General features: G+C 41.0%; 2 protein-coding genes across 6 annotated transcripts; both read left to right on the forward strand.

The window, feature by feature from the left end:
* The first annotated feature begins 1808 nt into the window (after positions 1–1808).
* On the forward strand, positions 1809–8271 carry LOC124064261. Its single transcript, XM_046398555.1, has 9 exons — positions 1809–2704; positions 2814–2905; positions 3036–3154; positions 4374–4420; positions 4665–4709; positions 4918–5322; positions 6189–6527; positions 6624–6715; positions 6825–8271. The coding sequence occupies exons 1-9, from the start codon at positions 2416–2418 to the stop codon at positions 6909–6911; spliced, it is 1515 nt and encodes a 504-aa protein (XP_046254511.1). The 5' UTR covers positions 1809–2415; the 3' UTR covers positions 6912–8271.
* Positions 8272–10701: 2430 nt separating this feature from the next.
* LOC124065042 (retinoic acid receptor beta-like) lies at positions 10702–24268 on the forward strand. 5 transcript variants are annotated; one of them, XM_046400061.1, is made up of 8 exons: positions 10702–10752; positions 15368–15522; positions 16152–16293; positions 18775–18941; positions 19750–19926; positions 21693–21897; positions 22108–22266; positions 22533–24268. In XM_046400061.1, exons 2-8 carry the CDS (start codon positions 15430–15432, stop codon positions 22724–22726), a joined length of 1137 nt encoding a protein of 378 aa, XP_046256017.1. In that variant the 5' UTR covers positions 10702–10752; positions 15368–15429; the 3' UTR covers positions 22727–24268. The 5 variants fall into 5 exon arrangements, 4 of the variants coding, with proteins under 4 accessions (XP_046256017.1, XP_046256014.1, XP_046256015.1 ...); XM_046400058.1 differs by lacking the exon at positions 10702–10752 and adding an exon at positions 11027–11790 and having other exon boundaries at positions 18778–18941; XM_046400059.1 differs by lacking the exon at positions 10702–10752 and adding an exon at positions 11027–11790 and having other exon boundaries at positions 15371–15522.
* The last annotated feature ends 1481 nt before the right edge of the window (positions 24269–25749 follow it).

A 25749-nucleotide genomic window follows, 5' to 3' on the forward strand; every position in this document is an offset into this window, starting at 1 on the left:
CAGCTTCTGTCAGTGGAGAAAGCTGTTCTCTTATCTACGATAGATTTCTCCTCGCACTGATCGATGAATGTTGGCAAAAATTTGGAACATTGCCTAAAACACCCAGCAAGCACTGATAAAGCATTTGCTGGTCAAAAAGTTGATAATGATTTGATTAAAAAAAAGAGGTTAATATCACCCTTGTTTAAGCAACATTTAAATGACTGCCTTTCATTATGCAGCTGGCACAAACAACTTTTGATGTGTAAACCATTACTGGTAACCATCAAATGATTTTTCCCAGTAATGCCAAGTATACTACAGGTACCTTTGTATTGTTTCTCAGGTTGAGAGGGTTTTTCACCTACTTCGCCTAATTAGAAGCCAAACTGCTGGTTATTGTCACCTTGATGTGGCAAACACAGCAAACGCAGCAGCACATGTCACATGCTGAATCTGTCTCTGCGTGGCACATAAAAAAATACCACATATAACCACAGTATTGGTAATACTACAGACAACAAAACACATATTTTCACAAGATTTATTGCACTCTCTCAGCCAGCACTTCAAATTAAAGACGTGCAGCTATAACGGATTCACTGCCACCTCATGTGCCTCCTGCACTGCTTTTCAGTGGGTTTCCAGAGGTTCATACAGTCACAGAAACTGAACACCAATGTGGTTGTCTTTAAGGTTTGTGACATATTGTTACACCTGTTGTCTCCTTGTTTGCAGTTAAGTCATAAATGGATCGTAAAGTGACTCTGACTCTCTTCGTCTTTGGTAAGATCAGGAGTGCTATTTACGTGATTATACTGTTAAAATGTTTTTTGTTTTTGTGGTGACAACATTTCTGTACTACACTGTCTTGTGACTACCAGGCCAGCAAATCCACCAATACCAACATATCTGCAATATTATTGGCCAGTACTTCAGCGTAACCAACAAAACAATCAAGCTCTTAACATACATGTTTTTCTGTTTTTTTCATAGCATACAAAACATATACAGCCAAAGTCTAATTAGCGTGTTCATTGGTTTTTAGTGTCCCTGTTATGTTGTTCTTCCATCGTGTTGTGCACAGCTTGAAGCATTCCTGTATTTGAAGTGTGTCTTTGGGGAATTCATGTGTTTTCGTCAGTGGGTTCTCTTAAAGAGTAGTAAATAGAATTTGAAGTCTGTTGCACATCTGAACGCAGTACTCGTGACAAATACACCAGTTTAAACATGTTTGTCCTTTACCGTCAATGCCCAGGATTTTGCATCCCCTCCTGTCGCGTTCTTCGTCAGTTCCATTATGTCAACTTGAAAATGAGCTGGACAGGCGCTCAACAATACTGCAGAGCGAAGTACACTGACCTGGCTACCATCAAAAGCATGGAGCACATAAGCCGACTGAGCAGACCTACACTGGATACCGGATCTGTATGGATCGGACTGAGTGATGACCCCAAATTGTGGAAGGGACTCATGGGTAATGACACCAACTCCTGGAGATGGTCAACAACTGGAGAAATGAGAAAAACAGATTATGTAATCTGGAACACCGGTGAACCAAATAATATGTACAATGACTACTGCGTAGTGATGTTGTCTAATGGCGGATGGGCTGATCAATCCTGTGAACATCTGAGCAGTTTTGTTTGTTATACTGGTAAGAAAACATTTTTTTATTGCATTGTACCCACTGACTTAACAAGCGGGGACAGGCTGACTGCAAAACACCTTTGTATAGGTAAAGGGATGGGTGCATAGTTCTCTTTTAGCTACTTCTCCATTGCCATCTAAGGCTATTTTCACACTTTGGGTCTGCAACTGAAAATGCAACTGAAAATCCAGAAGAGAATATTTGGCATATGAGCCTACTTAAACAAATAATTCCTTATCAAAATTTTTATAACTTTCCAGGACTTGGTGATTGTTCCTGCTCCCTCTAACGCAGCTAGTTTGTAATTGTAAGAAAGACGGATCACATGTACAAGCTGGAAAAATATCAAAAACAAATCTTCACTGCCTCAGTAAGAAAAGGGCTTTGAAAGGCACAGATAAATGATGCTGACAGGGCTGTCGAATAAGAACATGCTTTCATGTGTGGCCAAACAGTGGATTTAGCCTTCAGATTTGGATGAGCTAGCACCCAGCTAGCTTATCGTTAACACTGGACACAAGGGGAAACAGTTTAACCTTGCTTTTTTCTACCACCTCTAAAGCTAACTTACTAACACGTATGTTCAATCTAAAGTGAAGGAACAGCAGATCGTGGTTTTACTGAATTTGCGACAGATAATTTTGGTGGTATTTAACATGCAACATGTTTGAGCAACAGGATTCTATTGCCTGAATGATGTCTTTACACTGACCTCATTTCTGATTAATGCCGAGACACCTTTAAGAGAGAAAACTTATGTTTACATTTCAACTCCGCAAACATGGATGGCTGCACGCAATTACTGCCGAGAACACTACACAGACTTGGCTTTGATCGAGAACTATGTGGAAAACACAGATGTCTATAGGACAAAACCAGCCGATGTTGGAGTGTGGATTGGTCTGTACCGAGTGCCGTGGACTTGGTCTGATAACAGCGGGAGCTTATTCAAAAACTGGATGAGCGGAGAGCCAAATAACTATAAAGGCACTCAGCACTGCGTGACTGAGAATATTCAACATGAATGGAATGACGAAAACTGTAACTACTGGTACACCGTCCTCTGCCATGAAGGTGATCCTTCACTATAACACAAAGATAATATTGTTACTGCTTTAAAATTTATTTTAAGTCACAGTATGTGTCTCTTTGTGATTATATGTTTTTTTTCTGCACTGTCCAGATAAAAAATTGAAGATGACTATGGTGAAGGTGAAGATTCAAAGTGATGCTGATGCTTCAGATTTGGCTACGAACAAGCAGATCCTCCAACAGGTAAAACTCTGTTCCTCTTCCTCTGTCTGTCTCTTTGAAGTGGGACAAGGACAGTGGATGTTTTGGAAATTGCAGAAAATGGTACAGAAAAGCAAAAACAGGTCCAAACATTTCTTTTATTCCTCCTCAGGTGGGTGCGGTGCTACATAACCGGAGACTGTTGGACATCAAGCTGCGATGGAACACTGAGCCCAGAAAACAGAAAAAGAAACTCACAACGCAACCTCAGTGTGAATCACAAAGGCATATGTTTGGATGACACACTTTACTAATGATGCTGCACCCAAAATATAAGACTGTACTTTACACAGGAAGTAGTTTGTTTGTTTGAATAAGCTTCAGCCAAAAGAAGACTACAATGAGAAACAACGTGATGTCCTTGCATGCTTTGCACCCTCTATATCCCGTTTGCTGCTGTAACACTGTAATTTCCCAGTTATGGGACTAATAAAGGACTATCTTATCTTATCTTATGTAGTTTTTTTTGCACGTTGACTTGGTGATATGTTTTGCTGCAATCTTGTTCCCAAGAATTACCTTCCAACTTCTTTCCAACAGCAAGAAAATGTCAAGAAATGTTAAGAATACTTTGAAAATTATTATCTCAGTTGGCTTACAAATACGGTTTGCTAGAGGAGTGGATGTATGAAGTACCTCACTAATACGAGCACAAAAAAAAAAATCCCTCATGAATCATAAAGTGTTTATTATGTTTGTCCACTTTGAGTCAAGAGTGAACTATCATTTCTTCTTTGCTGGTTGTGTGCTTCAGTCCAGTCATTGGAAATCATTTTTGGTCTGTAGACTGAAGTATTTTGTAAGTTTTGAAGCTCACGCCTGAGGCTGTTCTGTCAATAGTTTTCTAATAAATGATACATGTAGCAACTTCTGATCAACCCATATCAGTTTAAAATGATCAGTTTCTAGTTAACCACGACTGTAGACAGTTTGTTTGCAAGTGTTTGGAGGAGAAGTGAACAGATGACCCAAACCTTACTGTTAATATTTCTACACTAAATTTAATTACACATACACAAAATATTTCTACAGCAGCTAAACTTTAATACACATTCATAAACATGATTTTGTGATTTTTTTAAGAAAATATATATATATTTTTTTGCATGCATGCTGCGAAGGCTGCAAAATTGGTTGTGAACATGCTCTCACAAGCTCAAAACATTAATGATCCTTATTTGCTTCCACTGTTATTAGTGACCACACTTTAATATCAGGCGCAAATCAAGGTGACCTCAGTCAGCTTCTGCATTTGCATAATCAAATCAGTGGTAAAAGGCGGCACCACAGGCAATATTCGTCTTAAATGACTGGCAGACGTGAGCGATTCCTGGTAAGAGTTTAAATGTTTGCTTTTGTCTTTTGCCTCAAAGAATATTAAAGTAAATATTTTATTAGAATATCAAGTTGTTTAAAAGTCCCTGTTAAAACGCCTACGTGTATTTACAAGGTACACGCTGTTGCGAAATGTTTATTCTGTCGATCACTGGATTGCAGGTATTTATTTTGTCTAGAAGTTAAGTAATTTTGTCTATTGGTGAATGAACATTCAAATGATTCGCTTTATTTCAATATTTTATAGTTAAATGTAAATGCATTAATCAGCACAGAAATGTCATTACAGCTACAACTATTTTGTCCTTAATGTCCACTTTGCACATCATTTGTTGGAGTTTGGATATTTGCTTGTCTTGGACATGATATTTTTAACTGGTTTTTGTCTTTGTTTTATCCCTGGCAGTGAAATTAGAAATGGATCATAAATGGATTGTGATTTCCCTGTTTGGTAAGAGTAAAGACTGTGATTTACATAATCTTATGGTTTAAGGTTTCTAGTTAACATGTACCGCACAACAGTTTACAGACTTCCTATGAACAATATGTGAAAAATATGTGCCTCAAAAAGACAGTAAGTTAACAGTGAGCTAATGTTGTTATCATAGACTTCTGTCTGTGTGTCCCGTACTGTACTGATTTGTTTTATCAACCCTCAGGATTTGGCATCACCTCCTGTTTTTGCTTCACTGCTCGCAAGTACCACTACGTTAAGATAACTGCAAACTACATCCAAGCTAGGACGTACTGCAGAGAGAAATTCACTGACCTCGCGACCATTGAAAGTGTGGATGTCATTAAAAGCCTAGAAAGACCAAGTTGGGCCACCTCAGTTGTATGGATCGGACTGAATGATGACCCGAAATCCTGGAAGGCAGCTATGGGTGCTGAGGCAAACTCCTGGAAATGGTCCGCGACTGGTCAGACCAGCAAAGATGGTTATTCCAACTGGTCTGCGGGTGATCCAAATTTTGTCAATGCACAGGAGTGGTGCGTGGCAATACAAAATAATGGAGGATGGGCTGATTACCCCTGTGAAGAGAAAAAAATGAGTGTTTGTTTCGGTAAGCCAAAAATAATTTGATAAAGGGTTTGAGCTGTCTGGGAAAAACAAACAAGAAATCTAATGAATGTGTGCCATAAACTTTATTTTGTAGTTTTATAGTCATATTTGATAATTAACTGTAGCTGATTGTGTTTCTGACTGTTTCCAAAATTTAAAAAACACAAGACAAGCAGTGTAAGGATAAGATTAAAAAGTGCTTGTGTGCTCTAATATAAGCTGCACTTATTAGCATTTCCCAAAGCAACTCGATGCTTTTGAAAATACTATTAATATACAAGCTAAGAATTGCATTGCTGCATTCATTTCCTCATTGTGAGGATTCCCAGGTTTGGTTCCCGATTTTTAGCACAGTATCGCGTATGAAGTGTGTCTTTATTTATATTTAAAAACATTAAAAACACCTCCAGCTCATGGATTTCAAGAGGTTATTGAAACTGGTAGTATAGTGCTACAAATTCAGCTCGATTTACTTTCATCATGTCTTTTTCATTTTTGTACCAAACACATTCATAGACTGTCATCATTAGCATCTGATGTATTCAGTTTTGTTGTAGTATAAACTTGAAAGTTATGAACTATATGAATAATGTTCTAAACACTTCCATTTCTAAAGCTAACTGACTTGACTGAGCTCCAGTCCTAACTGGCACATTAGCCTGCCATTTCACGTGAATTTTTGTTTTCATGTCATTGTCATGAGTTGTGATGGTGGGGGAAAAAAAGTCTCATAATTTTTGAAGCAACAAATAAAAAATATATATTTCTTAAAATACAAATGTGTGCAGTATTTACAACTGCCATCATCATTTGAAAATGAAAATCCTTACAGGCGTATTACACTGGTTTCACTTCTTTCCATTGCAGATGCAACTGCAAATGGAAAACATTACGCATCAATCTCAACTCCACTAACATGGACGGATGCCCAGGCGTACTGTAGGCAGTTCCACACGGATCTGGCAATTGTCGAGAACGCTGAGGAGAACAAAGCTGTCCATGCCGTGAATGCAGCAAATGTTGCATGGATCGGACTGTACCGAACGCCGTGGACCTGGTCGGACGGGAGCAGCAGCACCTTCAGAAACTGGAAACCTGGCAGGCCTGATAACGGCTATGGGGTGGAGGCCTGTGGGTTTGAGTATCCCGATCGAACATGGGACGACGATAGATGTTCATCAAGCTACTTCTTCCTCTGCCATGAAGGTGATGCACAGAAATTATTCTGGGGCCAAATTAGTAGTTTGTTAAGTAACATTATTGTATGTGTCTTGGGTTTGTGATTGCATGTGATCTTTAAAGATCCAGATTTAAAGATAACGAGGATAACGATGAAGATTCTAAGTGACGCTGACATAACAGATCCAGCCATTAACACCCAGGTCCTCCAACAGGTAACTGTTCTCTTCACTTTGTCTTTCATTGGCTTTGAAATCTTAAAAAATATGATTCGTTACACAAACAGGGAGCAAAAGCCTTCTAACTTTTATACTCCCTCATCAGATTGGTACGAAGTTGACAAACCAGGGATGGATGGGCTTCAAGCTACAGTGGAAGATTGAGCCTCGACAACAAAAAGAAGAAAAATGAAGTCTAATGTCAAAGAGTTGCAATAACATACTACATAGTTTCATATGAGGGGAGAAGAAACATAGTAAGTTATGCTTACCATGTACTTAATATGCAACGTAATATTTATTTCTTCAAATTTTGATGAAATATTTTTGAAGAAAAAGAGATCAGTCAGTTCAATTTAAATTCAATGAGCTGTTTGTCATCAAACTCAACACTGGATCAATATGGCCAAAGCAAGGACACACAAGACAGACTGACAGACAATAACTGAATGAGAAATGACGGACGTTGTGTCTGTCAAAGACTGACGGAGATCATCTGTGAAGATAAGAAGCTCATCTCAGTCAAACCACTTTCTTTGGTTGACCTCTGCCTTCCACAGCCTCACAATGTGTACACAGTGTCCTCTAAAGGTAAATTAAACATTTGCAAATCAAATTGCCTCACATGTAATTCAGCAACCTTGGGCCAGAAAAATGCCCTCGTAGTTTTTAATTAGTTTTGCATTTGCAGTTTACCTTGGATTTGAAGGTACACTGATCTGGGAGGACTTCTGACACTCTCAGCTGAAAATTTAAATTGCTCAAACTGAGAAATCTTTCCAGCACCTTGTCACCTTGCCAGCTGTGGAAGAACAAGGCCCTTTGATGGAACAATAATTTGAAAACTGGTGTCCCAATTTTTTTTTATTAATTTAATGTCTTTTTCTGTACTTTGGCAAACTAAATCTTTATCAAACGAAGAATATTTTGTGTCTGTAAAACAGTGTAGATGTTTTCTGTCTTTTTTTTCTCAGTGTAGCTTAACCTTTATTTGAACAGTAAACACATATCAATGAGCACCATAGTGTGGAGTATGGAGTATTTGAATAATTTAGTTTGTTAAACTTATTTAGATTCAATATTAATTTAAAGAAACTAGTAAAAGATTGATGAGTTTGAATAGCGTCACTGTAGTATTCCCATGTTGTAAAGTAAGAGTACTCATGCATGAAAAACTCCCTGAGGTCAGCGTTATAGGTTGGATGTTGACCAGAGAATATAACTGCCATGTCCAGAATATCTTAGTGGCTCCAGAGTGTTTCACATTAAAAAATAACAGCAACATCCATCAGCAAGAATGATCCATTTTTCAGCTGTTTCATAGGCCAGTTGTGGTCCCTTCGAAAATCAAAATCTGACTTCAAAGAGGCCTTTGACTCACAGAGAGGCCTTTAAACCTGCCCAGTCCCTGTCATCCTGTTGCTTCCTGTGTGACAGTGAAATTGAAGAGATATATTGCACTAATAAATAACTCTCAATGGTGCCAGACTCCAAGTAAAAGTTTACAGCTGGTTGTAAAGAATCAAAAGGAAGGCTGGGGATCTGTTAGGTGCTTGGTCATTCTGCTCTTGCTTAACCATTTGGTGCTTTGCTATATTTAGACAAAATGCTGGACAAATGCACAAAATGACAAGCAGATGAACAATGTTAAAGCTTTGACAAAACCAAATGTGGTTTCTGTTTGTGTGGTTTTGTATATTCAGGGTGGATTTCCTTGATGACTTTGAGCATATCAGGACAAAAATGTAAATAATAACACTGAAACACACTAAAAGTGAATTATTCTTAATGTCAGAATAGATGGTATATTGCATTACTGACAGTATTTATATTGAGTTTTATATTTATATATTGATAGTGTCATCATGATACAATAAAACTAATGAGTGCTTTAAGGTCAGTGCTAAAACATGACAACACACTAACATGTCATGTGTTAGCATGTTAGGAGGCTCAATGTACTCATTTCAGCATCTAACATGTTAACTTTTGTACGCTGCTATGCTATACAAGCCAGCATGTAAATATTATATGAATGCGAATGTTGGCATAGTAACATCCAGTAGCATGCTAATTGCAATGCTAATGTTTGAACTCAGCTGAAAGCACAGCAGAGCCTGTTTACATCCAGGAGTTATGAATGATGGATGATGGCTCAGCCTTCTTTAACGTGGCTGAGCCAACCAGTAAATCTTCATCCTTGTAGACTCAATGATTCATGGAAGGCAGAGACAATAATGACATCCTCCCTATGGCTGGATCAGAGCACAAAACACAGCTGGGCATGGACCAAAAAAATACATTCATTTGTCATTTAATTTGGAGAACTTGAATACCTTTGGTGATCACCTGACTTTTCATCTATTGCCATCCCCAGTTCAAAATTTCAATTTCATGACCGTTAATTCATTCATCATGACCAAACAAATCTCAGATGCACTTTGTCTTTAGCGCTAGACTATTTTGTTTTTTTGTGTATTTTGTGTATTTCTCATGTTAGCACGCTAAAATGACAGTGTGAACATGGGAAAAGTTCTACCTGACAGAACCATTAGCATGACTGTAGCACAACCATTAGCACGACTCTTGCTTAATACGAACAAGTCAGTATGTCCCAACCCCCTGTCGCAAAAAAAAAAAGAAATAATAATAATAAATGAATTTCCTCATATTAGAAAGAGTGATGGAGAGTCAGAAAAAATGTGAGCGATGCTAAGTGGAAAAGAGGAGAAAGATGAGCTGGGGGAGGATGGATGAAGGAGAAGAAAGGAGGACAGAAGAAGACTGAGCTGGGAGGGAGGTCCAGCAGCAGCAGGCTGCAGGAATGTTTCACATGCCTGTCCTCTGGATGACCTGGCCTCCCTGGAGTGTGGGAGATACTGCAAGTAATTAGCCTCCTTTAACATTGGATCTTTGCTGCCTCTATGCCTCAATGGGGTTAGCAGTGGCATTGAAAGAGATCAAGTGTATTTATATTTTCACACAAAATGGCTTCAGCGTTCTTCTTTGGCACCACCCACTTATATCACTCCTTCCATTTGAATTAATACTTTTCAAATGATGCATTGAAACCCTTTTCTATGTATTTCTTTTTTGTTTCAGGTTTCAAGGTTTCAAGGCACGCAAATTGCTTTAAGTCACTTCCAGCTGATTAATGCTGAAAATTAGATCTTTTTTTTTTTTAAATGGAACAAATTTCCTTCCGCTGACCCACCAACCCATCTTGCAGCTGACCCACTTTATCTTCCAGCAGATTTAATTATGGGTCCTCCTAACTGCAGATTTTTCTAACTTAAAGTCAAGGATCAAGAACTGAAGTGGATGTGAATGAAGAGAAACCTGGCCTTAAAAGTATTGATTTCGTAAAAGGCCACATGGTTCCAATAATGAAAAGCCAATATTGGAAGATCTGTGTTTTTGCTTTGCTTTGAATGCCCTTTAGTTAAAACAGACAAGTGTCCCTTTATGCCGATCCACAGATCCAGGACTGCAAAAACCATGTAAGACACACAGAGAATTGTTATGTACACCTTAATACATATAGCAGCGATCTTAAAGATCAACCTCTTCACACAGTTCAAAAGTTGTTTGTGGCGTGGAAATAGACAACACGTCCTGCCCCCTAGTGTTTCCAAGTGGTATTACTGTTGCTAAGATTGTCGCAAAGATAACCATATCGCTAATGCTAGCAGCTAGTAACGTAATGTTTAATGTTTCTTTTGTGTCTGGCTTCCTTGCAGCTCCTGTTTTGATTTCTGATTGCTGGTGTTTGTTAATTTTTCAGAGAAAATTTTACAAAAAGAATAAGACTATATCAATAACAACTTTTACGCTTGAGGGATGTGCAAAAGTTTGTGAATGACAAAGTGCAATGGAAACAAAAATCACAAAGCATAAGATAAGATAAGATAAGATAAGATAATCCTTTAGTAGCCCCATAACATGTGAAAATTAGTATTAGACATTATTAGACATTATCTCATTCTCACTGTCTTCTTCGATAAATTTATGATGGCACCTGATTATTGAATCAGGTAAGTTTGGATTATTTTATTTTATTATCCCCCCCCCCAACCTGGCTAGGTGTTTACTGGTCTTGGGGAGGACTTAAAATATGCATAAAGCTGCGCACAGTCTGAAAAAATACCTCAAGTTTCATAACTTTAACACTACATTTATGAAAAAATAATAATAATAATCTGGGGGTGTAGCTTGCTGCAAGTCTCTGCTGAAGACTAGAGTGGTTTGAGCCTGCTTTAGCCGCTGTTAGCATAACCAACCGTTGACATTTTGTGTCAGTTTAATGACGAATTGCATTGTGGGTAAAGGAAGAAGAATGCGTGTAATAAAACAAAATGTGTATCTCTCGTTCTCGTTCATTCTCTTTGAGGCTTTCGGTGAAGCTAAACTTTGACTGAGGCTACTTGTCCACCACAGTGTTGATATTTTAACTTGAGCGAGGGGCTTCAGTGCTTGCTTCCACCGCTGCCGGTGATGTCAGACGGCGGCTGGGTCATGTGAAGGTCAGCAGCGTCGGAGGTTCACGGAGAGTTCAGTCGCATACATTAGGTAACACCATCGGTCGCTCTGACATAACTAGTATGAAGCAGGGTGAGTTGAGACATTCGTCAATAAGAGAGAGATAAGACGCAGCAGTAATAGTAGTAGAAGAAGAAGTCCCGGGACAAACTTTGTTATGCAAAACAGGCTTCAGGTTTGGATGTGTTTAACCTTTGCCTCGCTGTTGGGGCGCTTCAGTCTGCTGGCAACATGCAAACAGTTTCTGACCGTTTGTGGGAAACGTAGCGCACACGTGAAACACGCGGAGATGCGTTACTGCTAAGACACCGTTTGCATCGAGAAGCCTGCACAGTGCAATCAGAGACTTCGCTCAGATTGAAACCACATCATGTTTGACTACTTGGAGTTTCAAGCTTTCGGTGCTGGAGAAATCCTGGACTTGTACAGCGCACCCAGCCCTGCCTGCACGCTGCAGGAGCCGGACCAGGACTTGTCAGCCTTCTTCCCCGAGCTGATGGAGGCGGACTGGCAGCAGCACCGGTGCTCGCAGTGTAGGTGGAAACTGATGTTTTGGTTAAATTTTGAATCTGTGAGTGTCTTGCTGAATCTGTTGGTCTGTGACCTCCCACCCCAAAAAGAACATTGTTATCCAAACAGAAATCAATGACGTGAAGTCAGTTTTTGTTGTTGTAAAAATCAGAAGTCACAAATGTTCCTCAGAAGAGGAGGTGGCAGCCCTCCATCCTCAAGACTCTTTGAAATGACTTTCATATTTTTGCTCAACAAACTGAAGGCAGGCAAGTTTACACACCAAGACTTTAACTGCAGGCTCAGCAAAGGGATTTTTAACTGCTTATTTATATTAAAGATCAGGTGCTGTGCAGCAGCACAAGAAGAAGTCTTTCAGTTCAAATAACATTTCAGAACACGGATACTGATAAAATATGTGCACAGGTAGAAATCCAATGCATTTTCGTTATTTCCCCTCTCTGCACTTTGGTTGAATCGGTCATTTAGTTCAACTTTTGTTTTTTGGACCTTTAATTCAGGCTCGTTCAGTTCTAAGCATTTTAAAGCTAAATGACAAGCTGATGAAACAGCTGATAAATAAACAGTAAAATCTACTGACAAAAGATGACAAACAAAATAGAGCCCGGACACTATCAAATATGTAGTTAAATGAAATAAATAGTGTTCATAAAATAACATAAAAGGACTCACGATATTAAGTCTTCTTTCCAAGATATCAGCACTTTGAGCTGACAAACAAGTAAAGCTGATGTGAAACCATGAAGCGCTTTGAAAACAAGTAGAAGAAGACCTGAATCAATAAGAAAACATGAGAATATAAGGACTTTGAATAGCTGTAATGCATTCGACCTCCATATACTGTATTGGCGTTGTGTGTTTTCCTCCAATTGTGTCTCGAGGAATTTACTTTAACCCCCTTATTTGACATTAGAAGCAGTATATAAACATTAAAAAACCGTCTGTCACTGTATAATGTCGTTTTTCACAGATATTTGTTTTTAGTGGCATTGTCAACAACTGTAACTTCTGCGGGCACCCACAAAGAGTGAAGATACAGTAAAAACACGTAAAAATGTCTGTATATCTGTGTTTAACTTCCTCATATTGGTGTGTAAAAGACTTATTTATTCTTCTACATTCTGCTCATAAATGCCAGTAAAGTGTTAGTTGCACTGCTTCCATTTACTCTTGATCTGCACACTGTGATGCCTTTCATGCTGAGTTTCCAGGAGCTTTTCTTTAGCGGAAATGGGGACCTGGAGGGGTACTGTATGTGAGCGTGGAGGTCTGTGTTTGGGACGGGGCGGGCAGAGCCGGTCAGTTTGGGGTCACCGTGGGTTCACCGGACGGTCAGCAGCTCAGGAGGTCAGAGGAGAGCCAGACCGTCGCTGCTCAGATCTTTTTCTTAAGTAAAAGTACCAGTAGAGCAACTGCAAAAAACAGCCCATTACAAGTGAAAGTCCAAAGTGTTAATGATATGAATATGAATGATATGTAAAATGATAAAAATCTCCGTCTGTCCAGATGTAATTCCTCCTAACCACGAATCAGATTTTCTGATTGATTCTGACTCAACACTCCAAACAAAGCCGCCATTTTGTCATACTCATTGCCAAAAGACAACGAGCCTGTTGCTCCAAGCATGACCACGAGTGGATCAGGATCCCAGCGCTTCCCAAAAGCCTCTGAACGATGCTTTTCTGATGCGTATCAAGTGGCATCGCCAAATTTGTGAATTTTCCTTCGAGGACTCCAGATTTCAGGGTTAGGCGTGTTCTTCCTGACGTGTAGTCTCAGGTTTGAAAAATCTGAAGCAGCTTGATGCAGGGGTGTTTTACACAGCTGGTAATGAGGCAAAGTTCCCATTAAGACACAGTCTTACAACACAAATCTTTCCAAATATTTCAACACCCTTGGTGTTTTTTGTTGATTTGTCATATGCATCAAATAAAGATATCTAAATTGGGCGTTGGGCATCCCCACCAAATCGCTTATCCCACCACACACACACTCTGTTCCCCCCCCCCCGGCCTCCCCCTCCCTCTCATCAGTCAGCTGGGCTTGTGGCTTGCTCCTGCATTGTTTTGTGTTGGGAGGGAGCTCGGGCTGATGGGGGTGTCCTCGTTTGACCCTCTGTTTCCAGGTTCAGCCGGAGGCCACGGGTTCAAGGGGATGCAGATGAGCAATTTTTCTCGTTTTGTCCCCCTTTCAACACGTCTTTCTTCGTTTTCTGTCAGTGTTGGAGCGGTGGAGGTGATCAGGGAGCCGGCGGGGAGGCCGAGCGAGCCCCACAGATTGGAGCAATTCTCCCCTCAGAGTGATTCTAAAGTGGGAAATGATGGATTCAGCTGAGCTGTAATGAGCTGTATTTATTAGGGAGAGGAAAATTCTGCTTTGAATGCATTTCCAACTCGGCCGGTCTGTGATGTCTCAGAGACTGAGTGCAGATTTTTCTCAGCAGTTTGGGTTTCATTGTGTAGTTTTGGTTTCTTGTTTAATGAGGGACAGATAATGTAGCTCAGGATTTTTATTTGGGCAAACTGAGCAATGTATGAGAATTAGTTGGGGATCAGATGCTGTTGTCTGCTGCAGCCTCAGGGTCTCATAATGGCTGATAGGATTGGTGTAGGTTTACATGACAGTCCTGCCCAGTGAGACTAAAGTAATGCTCTTACTCTGAAATCTGATAGCAGTTTTATGAATTGCCCTAAAGTCTCTGCTTCTGTGAAGATAAACACAGCTCGATTTCTTATCAGTTTGAAAATGTCTGTTTTTTCCCCCATTTTTTATGCCCGTATGCTCGCATAATATTTCCAATGGATTTGATTTAGTGGAGACTACAACTACAAGTGTAATCATGTGTAATCAGAGTCTAAAGCCCCACTCTTATTCTTGAACCTTATCTGTGTTGCAATACAATGACAGTCATGCAGTAAATGCCACAGGGCCATTAAGATCAGGTGTTCACCTTTTGGAGGCATGAATGTGCTCAGTAAAGTTCAGTGCCACCCGCCTGTTGGATCCTGATCCAGAAGGACGAGGGTTCATCCTCTGGGAAACAAGCATGAGGTCAATAGGCTCCATTGCAGTGTGATTTCTGTACAAGATCGTAGAGTCACCGACTCATAAGGATTTGTCTTCTGGAGATAACAAATGTCTAAATCTAATTCTGCATAGTTTAAATTAATTTATATAGTTTAAATTAATGGATGAGATCAGTTTGAACAAATCTGAACCAGGTTGTAGAGTTGACTTTGCTCCTCTGGTTTCTGGTATGCCTCTTTCTGGCAAATTACTTCAAACACTCTTCAATAAAAACTAGATTCTTCCCACGTACAAAGAAAAGTTTAAGTAGATTTCTAATAAAAGGCAACAGCACTACAATAGTCCAATGATATTGCAATTTAATGTAAAAAATAGCAAAAAATGCTGTTAAATTTGTCCCAGCCGAAGAAGGTGTACTAAAATTGCTTGTTTTATTTGACAAACAGTCTAAAACTAAAGGATATTTTGTCATGAAATCATGTACTTGGTCAGATTTTCCTTTGATAAGTAAACCCAGTGTGTGTTGAATGGTGTTATATTGTGTGTTTGCAGCAGTGGGGAGCCAAACCTCCAGCTCCAGCTCAGACGACCTGTTCACCAGCCCCCCGTCCCCGATGCCCCCTCCTCGCACTTACAAGCCCTGTTTTGTGTGTCAAGACAAGTCCTCAGGCTACCACTACGGCGTCAGCGCCTGCGAGGGCTGCAAGGTAACGTGTCGGGTCTGCAGTCCGCTTCGCAGCCAGTCATCTCTGTTATGCTCCAGTAAAGAGGTTATCACAAAGCAGTTTTCATTGAGCGAATGTGTGTCATGCACTGGGAGAGGAAGATGAAAGCTTTTAACTGACTCCACGGCTCACAAGAAAAAAAGAAAGTGGATAAGTTTATTATGTGTGTTTTTATTGGATGTTTTATTATGTTCCGTTCCGTTACCCATTTACTCAGAGAAAACATCACTCCAGGCAACATTAACGCCTCCCGTTTCCTTCATCGGATGTGTGCGTTTCCGCAATTTGGATTGTTGTATTGTTATTGTTTCTAGATGCTTTTGCAGATTAAGTTTGAGTTCAAGTCTGGGACATTTTTGAAGAGTCAAACTGAGTTTATGCTGAAAAGCAAGCAGTTTAAAGGCACAAATCCTGATCCAAAATTATAGCACACACAGCAACACTTTTGTTATCATAACAGATGATCGGCCTGACGTTGTTCCCAGTTTGACTATCAGACAATGCAGGGAAACTGAGCGTAATTTCATAGTGTTTTCTGGTGCTTGAGTCTTGAAGTTTAAGCAGAGTTATTTCCATTCTCTGATAACTTCTGCTCATTTCTGCCTCCGCAGGGCTTCTTCCGCCGCAGCGTGCAGAAAAACATGGTGTACACCTGCCACCGAGACAGAAACTGCATCATCAACAAGATCACCAGGAACCGCTGTCAGTACTGTCGGCTGCAGAAGTGCTTCGCTGTGGGGATGTCTAAGGAGTGTGAGTGTCAGATCGGCTCTGATTCGGCAGGACGCCTCATGAGCCTCACTGCCTAAAGCATCCAACTTGACTCCGATCTGTAGCAGCAAAATCAGACGTTAGACATTAGCCGCAGAAGGATTTATGTTATAGAAGTTAAATAAATGTAGAGATCACAGACGTCGGTGATCAGAGAGAGGATGATGTCAGAGGTGATTGAAATGTTAGAAATGTGAAGCTTCAGGTTGGTTTTTTGTGTTTTTGAAGTTACAGGAAGTGAAAGGCACATGAAAGCTGCTGCAGCGATGGTCTTAACACGCAGCTTTCATGTGTCCCAATAGCAGAGGTAGCTTAACAGCAGATATATATTTTATTTTTAATCAACCCATCTGTCCTCACAGGCTGCCTAACAGCTCGTGCTTCTATTTACATGCATAATTACAGTGATTATGTGTTGGGCTGTGAATGCTGCCCTACACTCAGTACGGTGCATCATGAACAGACAGGCGACTGAAGCTGCTGCTGCTAATGAACTGGGCTGGGAATCGTTATGTGGGCTGTGCAGCCACGGTGTTAAGACGAGGGAGAAACTTCTCTCTGCGCAGAGGAGCGTCCTTCAGGTCAAGGCCCTTTTGAAATACGTGGTTTTCTTTGTTCAGCTAATAACACTCGTCTCTGAGGATGTGTGTTGTTTTCAACGTTCTGTTAAAAGACACGCCTTTATGGAAAAATATTTGCATCTTCATTATTTTTATTGAGGGAGAAGGATCAGGCGCCATTTTAAGGTCATTTTAATTTGGAAATGTTATATTTTTCTTCTGTAAAAGCTGTCAGACACACATTGGAGACCTTTTACATGTGCCCTAATACACATGTGGAGGGGAGCTGTAAGCATTTTCTGTGTTTGCCGATGAAAACTGTTTTGTTATTCAGTGTAGCTGAGTATGTGGACGGAAACTGTTGAGCCGTTAAAGTGTCGTTGTGAAATGTTTTGTTGTGAAAGCGGCGTGACAGCACAGCTCTTCCAGCCTCTGAAAGTCAACATGAACTTGACTGAATAACCCTGTAAAACACATATTTTTCAATGAGTCACTGAAGAGTACTGTGTGAGAACGCGAGCATGTCGACCGTACAGCTGACACAAAGTGAAACTGTGTGTGTTACCCAGAAGTGCAGTGACCTAGATAACAGAGTGTGTGTTATGTGGAGGCAGCCGAGGGCAGCGATAGGGCGACAGTGAAGGATCCGCCCATCCACATGTTCTCATTGTTGCTCCTCCACTCTCAGACACACACATTACATAAAAACATCACATGTAGCAGACAGATGGATGCTATGTAACTGCCCGCTGACTGTTTGGAAGTAATATGATCTCACTTGGAGTGTTTACACAATGACGGCTGGATGTAGGGCACCCAGTGAGAGGGGGAGGAGGGCGAAGAAGGCAGAGACGGAGCTGTTGCGTAATCCTGAGCTCCTCTGACATGTGTGTAACTGCCTGAGCCAAGTCAGTGGGATGCACTGAAACATGTTGACACCGTTACCGGAGCGATTATGAAAGGCTAACCTGGTTAGGCCGTGTTAGCCTGCTTCACGTGCGCCCTGGAGTAACAGATAATCCACACAGCTCACTTCCAACTGTCTTCACTGGCAGCTATTTTCTACTTGTGTTCCACTGAAAGGCCTGTTGAGACACAAAGGTCTTTTTTTAGCTGCTTTACGAGTCACCGTTCACTTCTGTTGTATTTTGAGACAACTGTCCGAGTGACTGCTCTTGGAAAACCTCAGTAATTAAACTACACTGCGTGTCCAAAAATATGTGGAAACCCATGTTCACGTACTGTTCCAGTGCTCGTGTCTGGGGCTTTGTGACATGGTTCAGGTGAGGCCTCTTTATTAAAGTTACTTAGTCTGCAGGTTTATTAGTCTGTGTAAGATTTAGCAGCGTGAAGGACTCAAATCTACCTTACAAGGACTTGTTGTCACCCTGTGAAACAGTATGGAACTGTGTGGACATTAAAGTTGAACTGACATTTGACTTCTCCTCACTTTTTACACAAGTAAACGACCAGATATAAATTTCCTTGTAATGAGACGTTTCCAAATTTTCAGGAAGTCCACGTAGTGCTGATTGTTTTCAGTTCAGTTTCAGTTTCATTTTAAATCATCAGTCCTTTGAGAGCAGTAAACTTTTGGCAAGAGGCCTTCATATTTGTTTTCCACAGTTCAAATCAAATTAGTTTTTGTTACTTTAAGCTGTGAGCTGCTTCTTAGCTGCTTCTACAGATCCTGTCACTGTTGAACAGGGTTTTTGTACAGTCTGTACTGTCAGTGTCATGAAAAGCCTGGTGAGGCACACTCATGAACCCTATGCAGTTCAAGACAAACAATAAAAACGACAAAAATATCAGAGTTTTAAGTCATGTACCATCATTTGATCACTTTGACTAACTTTTAGTCATTTCCTGAACATTTGATAAGCTGCGTCATCCTCCTCTTCAGCAGTGAGAAACGACAGAAACCAGAGGAAGGGGAAGAAAGAAGCGGTGAAGATGACCATCATGGAGACGTACGAACTGACGGCGGAGCTCGGCCTGATAGTGGAGAAGATCTGCAGGGCTCACAGAGAGACCTTCCCCTCGCTTTGCCAGCTGGGAAAATACACCACAGTGAGTCGTGACGTGAGAGCTGACTGTTCACAAAATGTTCCTGTACAGAGAGAAAATAACCTGCAGAGGGGAAGATCAAAGAAGAAGAAGAAGAGCGTGAACTTTAAATGATATGGTCATTGTGGCTGCCAATAGAAGATAAAACAGAACACAAAATACACGTGGAAGCCAAATTGTCCCAAAAGATTATGAGAAGCTGATTTCCTGACAGATTTCACTGAAAAAGCTGCTCCATTTAAAACCAAGAAAATTTTTCATGGTGGACTGAGCAACTGACAGACAGCATAGCCATTGCGCTGCTAATGCGGCTAAAACCTGCTAATCAGCAGAAAGTTCGGGAAACAAATTGTATTCTTCATGCAAACTGTGACTCAGTCATCACAAACAGGAAAAACTGCACGTGCCTTTATGACAAAGAATAAAGGCGGTAGTCCAACTGGTCTAAAGTATCTGGGTTTGCCCTCTGTGAATGTGTTGTGTTTAAGGTTTGATGTGGTTTTAGTCAAATCAGGAAATACAGAACAAACAACAAACTGGCTCATCAGGAGGGCAACTTTGAAGTCCCAAATGTATGCTGATGTTGCCCCTGATCTGTAGTTAGTGTGAAGAGACGATTGTTTGCCTCCCTGTTCGCCGTATCAGGTGACAAGATGTCAGTGTTGTGTTTACGGATTGCTGAACTGAAAGATTGTGCCTTGTTTTTATTGTCTTTAATGTGGCTTTTGGAGCCCTGCATCTTCGCTGAGACATGAACCTCATTGCCTCTTCAGACATCTGACAGATGTCATCTTGTTTCTCCTCCATGCAGAACTCCAGCTCAGACCACAGAATCCAGCTGGACCTCGGCCTGTGGGACAAGTTCAGCGAGCTCGCCACCAAGTGCATCATCAAGGTGGTGGAGTTCGCCAAGCGAGTGCCTGGATTCACCGGCCTGACCATCGCTGACCAGATCACTCTGCTCAAAACCGCCTGCCTGGACATCCTGGTGCGTGTGTGTGTGTGTGTTTCCTGAAATAATTTTCTACTTTCAAAAACTGTGCACACCAGATGCGTTATGTCTTCTTAGAAACGTAATATCAGAGCCAACTGGAGGGAATTTCTTCAGATTTGGAACAAGCAACCACTTGGTCTTAAAGATGAGCTGATTGGATTTTGGAAAGAATTCATCTGCTAGTGTTGGAAAACAAATATATATGATAGGATAAAATGATGAAGTGATTGTGAAGGTCAAAGGTCAGCTTCACTGTGATATCATAATGTTTCCTGTCCCATTGCTCAGCGGCAGAACTCGGGAACAGAAGGGCAGATTGTGACCACAGTTCACATGTGGTCATACTGAAGTGGTGACACTAATCTTGGGTGTCCACCTTGAAACTGTGCTGACTGCATTGATCTCCTGTGCTGCCGGGTTGAACACACGTGTCCACATTTTAGAATCTGTAGCTTCTTTGCAGCAACATCCATCTTTGAAGCCTTGTAGCCCACCTCGAGCCGACACTGAGCTTCACGTGACTGTTGTAGGACCATGTGACAAGGCTCTCTATCAGTCACTACAAATATTATATGAGTCTGGATTGGCATGGGTGGAAACTGTGGTGGTACACTGAGGCGTCCAGCTGCGAGGTGGTGATTCGAGGACATACACAAGACTTCTCATGAGACTGCTCATGTACGCACCTATACAGCCATACCTGATGTGATTCACACCTTCTCTGAATCTCAGCTCGCGCTGTCAGCGGAAGCTCATGCCAAAGACAAAGTGACAGACAGGCTGGTCATGCTGCTAGCATGGCTGAAAGTCTACAAACTGATCACTCATTTTGGGACTTAAAACCCAAATCATTACACGCCTTTCATGCATGATGAACATCTAATCTTTACAAACTTCACAGCCAGGAAGTCCACACACTGAAACCTGCCACCTCACTGAACTTGTCCATCCAATACCAGGCCATCACCCCCACTGATCAGTGCTCACAGCTGTGTCCAACTATGTTTACATTTATTTTGTTACTGTCTGCATATGTAAAGAATGTCTCACCTCCAATCAAGTAATTTATGATACACTCAGATTTTCACTATATTTTGTGTTTTATTTGAACTCCATACCATGTACCCGTGGCTTTAAGTTAACAATAATATCTGAAAAATAGTCTGAGTAGACATTTTTGTGGTTCATTGGTAAATGAATAAATTGAAAATGAGATACTGAGTTCCGCTGGGGCAGCCTGAAAGATCTTTTGGTTTTGTCTGGAAGGCTTTTAATGTGAAACGAATGTTGAGTTTTGAGTTTGAACAGGCAGCAAACTGTTGCTAATTGTAGCAATTATACTGAGAAAACTCATTTGAAAGTCTGGTTCTCTCTGCAGTGAGTGGAGGTTGAAAAAGCTGGGAATTTTCTGTGAAAATTACTTAAAAACAAACTGATTGAGAAAATGTGTATTTATCATGAACCAGCTGTTCCTCTGCTAAATCACCTCAAACCCTGGCAAAAACAAAATGTAAAAAATAACAAAGCACAGCGTTTCTGCGGCTGTTTTTCTCCCATGTTGTAATATGGGATATGTTATATACCATGTCTTGAATTTCCTTCAGGATCAATAAAGTATCTATCTATCTATCAATCCATCCATCCATCCATCCATCCATCCATCCATCCATCCATCCATCTATCTATCTATCTATGTGCTGCAGTTTCATGCATTATGATTATGTCTTCCAATCTTCTCACTCTGTTCACCTTCCATCCAGATCCTGAGGATTTGCACTCGCTACACTCCGGACCAGGACACCATGACCTTCTCCGACGGGCTGACGCTGACCCGCACTCAGATCCACAACGCCGGATTTGGACCTTTGACAGATCAGGTTTTCACGTTTGCCGGCCAGCTGCTGCCGCTGCAGATGGACGATGCGGAGAGCGGCCTCCTCAGCGCCATCTGTCTCGTCTCTGGAGGTACTGAAGCTCAGGAGAAAATACAACATGAGATCAGCTGTAGGATAACAAACCAACCAGCTCACACGTAATGTTTAAAGCCTGAAGAAACGAATGTGATAGATGAACTATATAAACCTTTGGCATACTATGTATTCCCTTCTGGAAAGGAAAATGTTAATGTCTGAACTGTTGAAATGACATGTTGGTCTTTTCTGTCTGTCTGAACAGACCGTCAGGACTTGGAGGAGCCGTCCAAGGTGGAGGTTCTGCAGGAGCCGCTGCTGGAGGCGCTGAAGATTTACTCCCGCAGACGGCGGCCCAGCATGCCCCTCATGTTCCCCAAGGCCCTCATGAAGATCACTGACCTGCGCAGCATCAGCGCCAAAGGTCTGTAAACACAAGAAAAGTCTGACATGAGTTTAGAGGACGACATCTAGAACAGCCAACAAGTACAGAGATGATGAATGCTATGAGGGCAAGATGGAGAGATGCTTCGAGAGAGAGAGTCGTGCGTCTTATTTTATCAGATTATTGTTTGATGTGTAGACACAAGAATGACGTCACGCTGTTTGGATACCTGCTGACTTTCTGATCATGACATTGCTGTAGCTCTTTAATGCTGTTTGTTAAAGAAAACTTGTCCTTATGCACAGGAGCTGAGAGGGTGGTGACGCTGAAGACGGAGATCCCGGGCTCCATGCCGCCTCTGATCGAGGAGATGCTGGAGGATCTGCAGAACCTGGAAAAACACCAGAAGAAACAGTCGGAGGAGAGCGAAGCGGAGCAGCGCACCAGCCAGCACACACACTCCTTGCAGGTCATGAACTCCTCTGACTTCTTGCTCTGAAGCTGCTCAAAACACAAACGGTATAAACTACAGAGGCAGTCTGGAGGGTTGGTGTCTTACCTCAGTTTCGTTGTTGCATACTCGCCGGTGAACAAAGAGTCAAAATTCTGCTTCAAAAGGGAGAATAATGCAGTCATGTTTGAATCTCTCACACTTTGATTTTCTAAGTCCTCCCGGCAGTCGCCTCATCACCACCAGGAGCCAGTCCAGTTTCTGTTGTATTTATATGTGCATGAGATTTCACAAGGATTAAGTTTTACCTCATTCAATAACAATGCTTTTAGCATTAGGTTAGCAAGGTTAGCAAACGTATGAACTTCAATTTCTGTTTTTTTAGCTTTTCACTTACACGTGTCTACTGTTTGTATGAACAATTTACTGATTTCAACATGTGTGAAACGAAAACTGTTGAAACATATTTAGAGAAATAAGCAGATTTTTCTGTGCAAAAGGGAAACATAAATGCAAAAACTTGTTTTTACTTGTTAGGGTTCCCAACCGGCATTAGCAAAGTTCACAAGGTATACTGTGCAGCTGGGTTTGTCAGTGAAAACGAGAAAGTAAATACAGTTAAGCAAAAAGTATCAAATAAGTTCCTGTGCTTATTAGTGATATTGTTACATACAGTATATTGATGCAATTTAAAACTATAGTTTGACATTTTGGGAACCAAAATAAAGTGGTTAACATGAAGCAGGAGCCAGCAGCTGATTAGCTTAGCAGGAACACCACAGCTGTGTCAGAAATCACTCATTCACTCCCGACTCCTCAGACGAATTCAGACAAATGAAACGATGGAGGGTAAATAAGGCCTGCAGGTCCGTCACTACACCCAGTGAAACAAGCAGATCTGCTCATAACGAACTGACGTTTTTACACTTTTGTACAGATTAAACAAAGAACAAAAGACTTTTTAGTCAGTGAGCTGGAACGTGGATTTTGTTAGATAGAACCGTGCCACCCACCTGGCCAGTTGTTGTTTGTGCTAAGCTAAGCTAACCAGCTGTAGGTCCAGTTCTGAACGTTGAATGATAAGACATGAAAGTGGTATTGATCCTCTCCGTGCCGCTGGAGATCTGCTTCCTTGTTTTGCAATATCAAATATTAAGAGTTTGTACGTTGTAAGTGAGCTAATAAGCAACTTTTCTCTTTTATAAAGTTTTAATTCCAGATGTGCAGCTGTTGGTAGACCTGAATAAATGTCCAAAATGTTCAGGTCTCAGTATTGAGCCTATACTGAAACTTTTTTGATGCCTTATTTTGATGAGTTCTGTATAAACACATTTTCTACAAAATAACCTTAATTTTTCATTTAACAGAATAAGCCAGTTTTTGAAATGCATCAGTGTTTGATATTGTCTTATTACAGATAGCTGTGCATGACTTTTACCAAAATAAAATATACTGTAGAAAAAATACTACTAATAAAAATGTATCTGTACTTGCAACTGGAGGAAAAGCATTATGGGAAAAGTTGCCTGTGTACTGTAAAGACTCGTGTGCCTACTCATCATCTTCCATATCTGCAAATTTCTTAGTAGATCACATGTCACCTGTTTTTTTTGTTAGTCTATTAAAAGGTTGAGTAGTGGATTTAATTTTGCTGTCTCGTGTTCCCCCTGAAGCTTTTTGGCTTTGTTATTTCTGAGTTGATACAGCAGAAGGCTTCATGTTTGATGTTGAGGAGCTGTGAGGTTTGTCTGAGTTCAGCTGGTTCATATCGCCCCCTGTGGGTCGTGTAGGGAATTGTACACCATTTATAGAAAACCATAACAGGTTTATTATAATGCTGTGTTGCTGGATTACTTAAGGCTTCACATGTGGTTGTTAACATTTGTAAGTTCACCAGTACGGACGCGTTGTTTCAGCAAACATGAGGCTGGAGATGCGGCGACTGCTGTCAGATCAGTAAAAATAACCTCCCTCACGGCCACGCAGAAAAGCACACTGGTTGTGGAGAGGTTAGCCGGCCCACCAAAGAAATGTTCTCCCTCTAAACTAATCAGATGGTTTCATGTAGATGACAAACTAACTTTCACACAAAAGCAAAGATTAGAGAAAAGAATTTAGTTTTTTCTTCTTTAATCTCACGACTCCTCAGATTCACTGTGACCCTGTGGATGGGCCCAGTGCATCAGTAATAACAATCTAATACTTGTAACACTATATTATGCTGAGAATACTTCTTGACTTTAATGTAAGTAAGAAGTGTTTTTAATTTGTTGTGTAAATAATACAGCTGGACATCGTCTGCATTAACTGTAGTTTATTTAGCATATCATTATGTCATTCCTCACACAGATGATGCTGACTAATCCCTTTTGGATCAAAGTGCATAAGAAAGCGTTTCCTCCTCTTTTCAAAAGGCCATGAAGATGCACAGTGAATTGCATACAGGAAGTAGATTTTAGACGTTTAGTGACAACAGTATTTCAAAGTGCAATAAAAAAAATCGTTTGGTTTTCAAAGCTGCAGTCAAACACTGTGACAAACTGATGTTGAGGTGTGGGTTTCTTATCAGCTTTGTGTGCTGCGATACGCAGGCCTGCAGTGAGGAGACAACACAGGCAGACCACTGAGGTCAGTCCTGAGACGTTAAAGTGCTGAACTGGGAACAGAGTGTGTGTGTGTGTGTGAACTGTGTGTGTGTCTGAGAGAGTGTGAGTGTGAGAGTGTGTGTGAGTGAGAGAGTGTGTGTGTGTGAGTGCATGTGTGTGTGAGTGTGTGTGTGTGGGTGTGTGTGTGTGTGTGTGTCTGAGAGAGTGTGAGTGTGATAGTGTGTGTGTGTGTGTGTGTGTGATAGGGTGTGTGTGTGTGTGTGTGTCTGAGAGTGAGAGTGTGTGTGTGTGTGTGTCTGAGAGTGAGAGAGTGTGAGTGTGATAGTGTGTGTGATAGTGTGTGAGTGAGAGAGTGTGTGTGTGTGAGTGCATGTGTGTGTGGGTGTGTGTGTGTGTGCCTTCTCATGGTATACACAGACCTCAGAGAAATAAACACAAATCACATCAAATGAGTACAAATAATCA

The sequence above is a fragment of the Scatophagus argus genome, chromosome 9, assembly GCF_020382885.2.
Source record: "Scatophagus argus isolate fScaArg1 chromosome 9, fScaArg1.pri, whole genome shotgun sequence".
Classification (NCBI taxonomy): domain Eukaryota; kingdom Metazoa; phylum Chordata; class Actinopteri; family Scatophagidae; genus Scatophagus; species Scatophagus argus.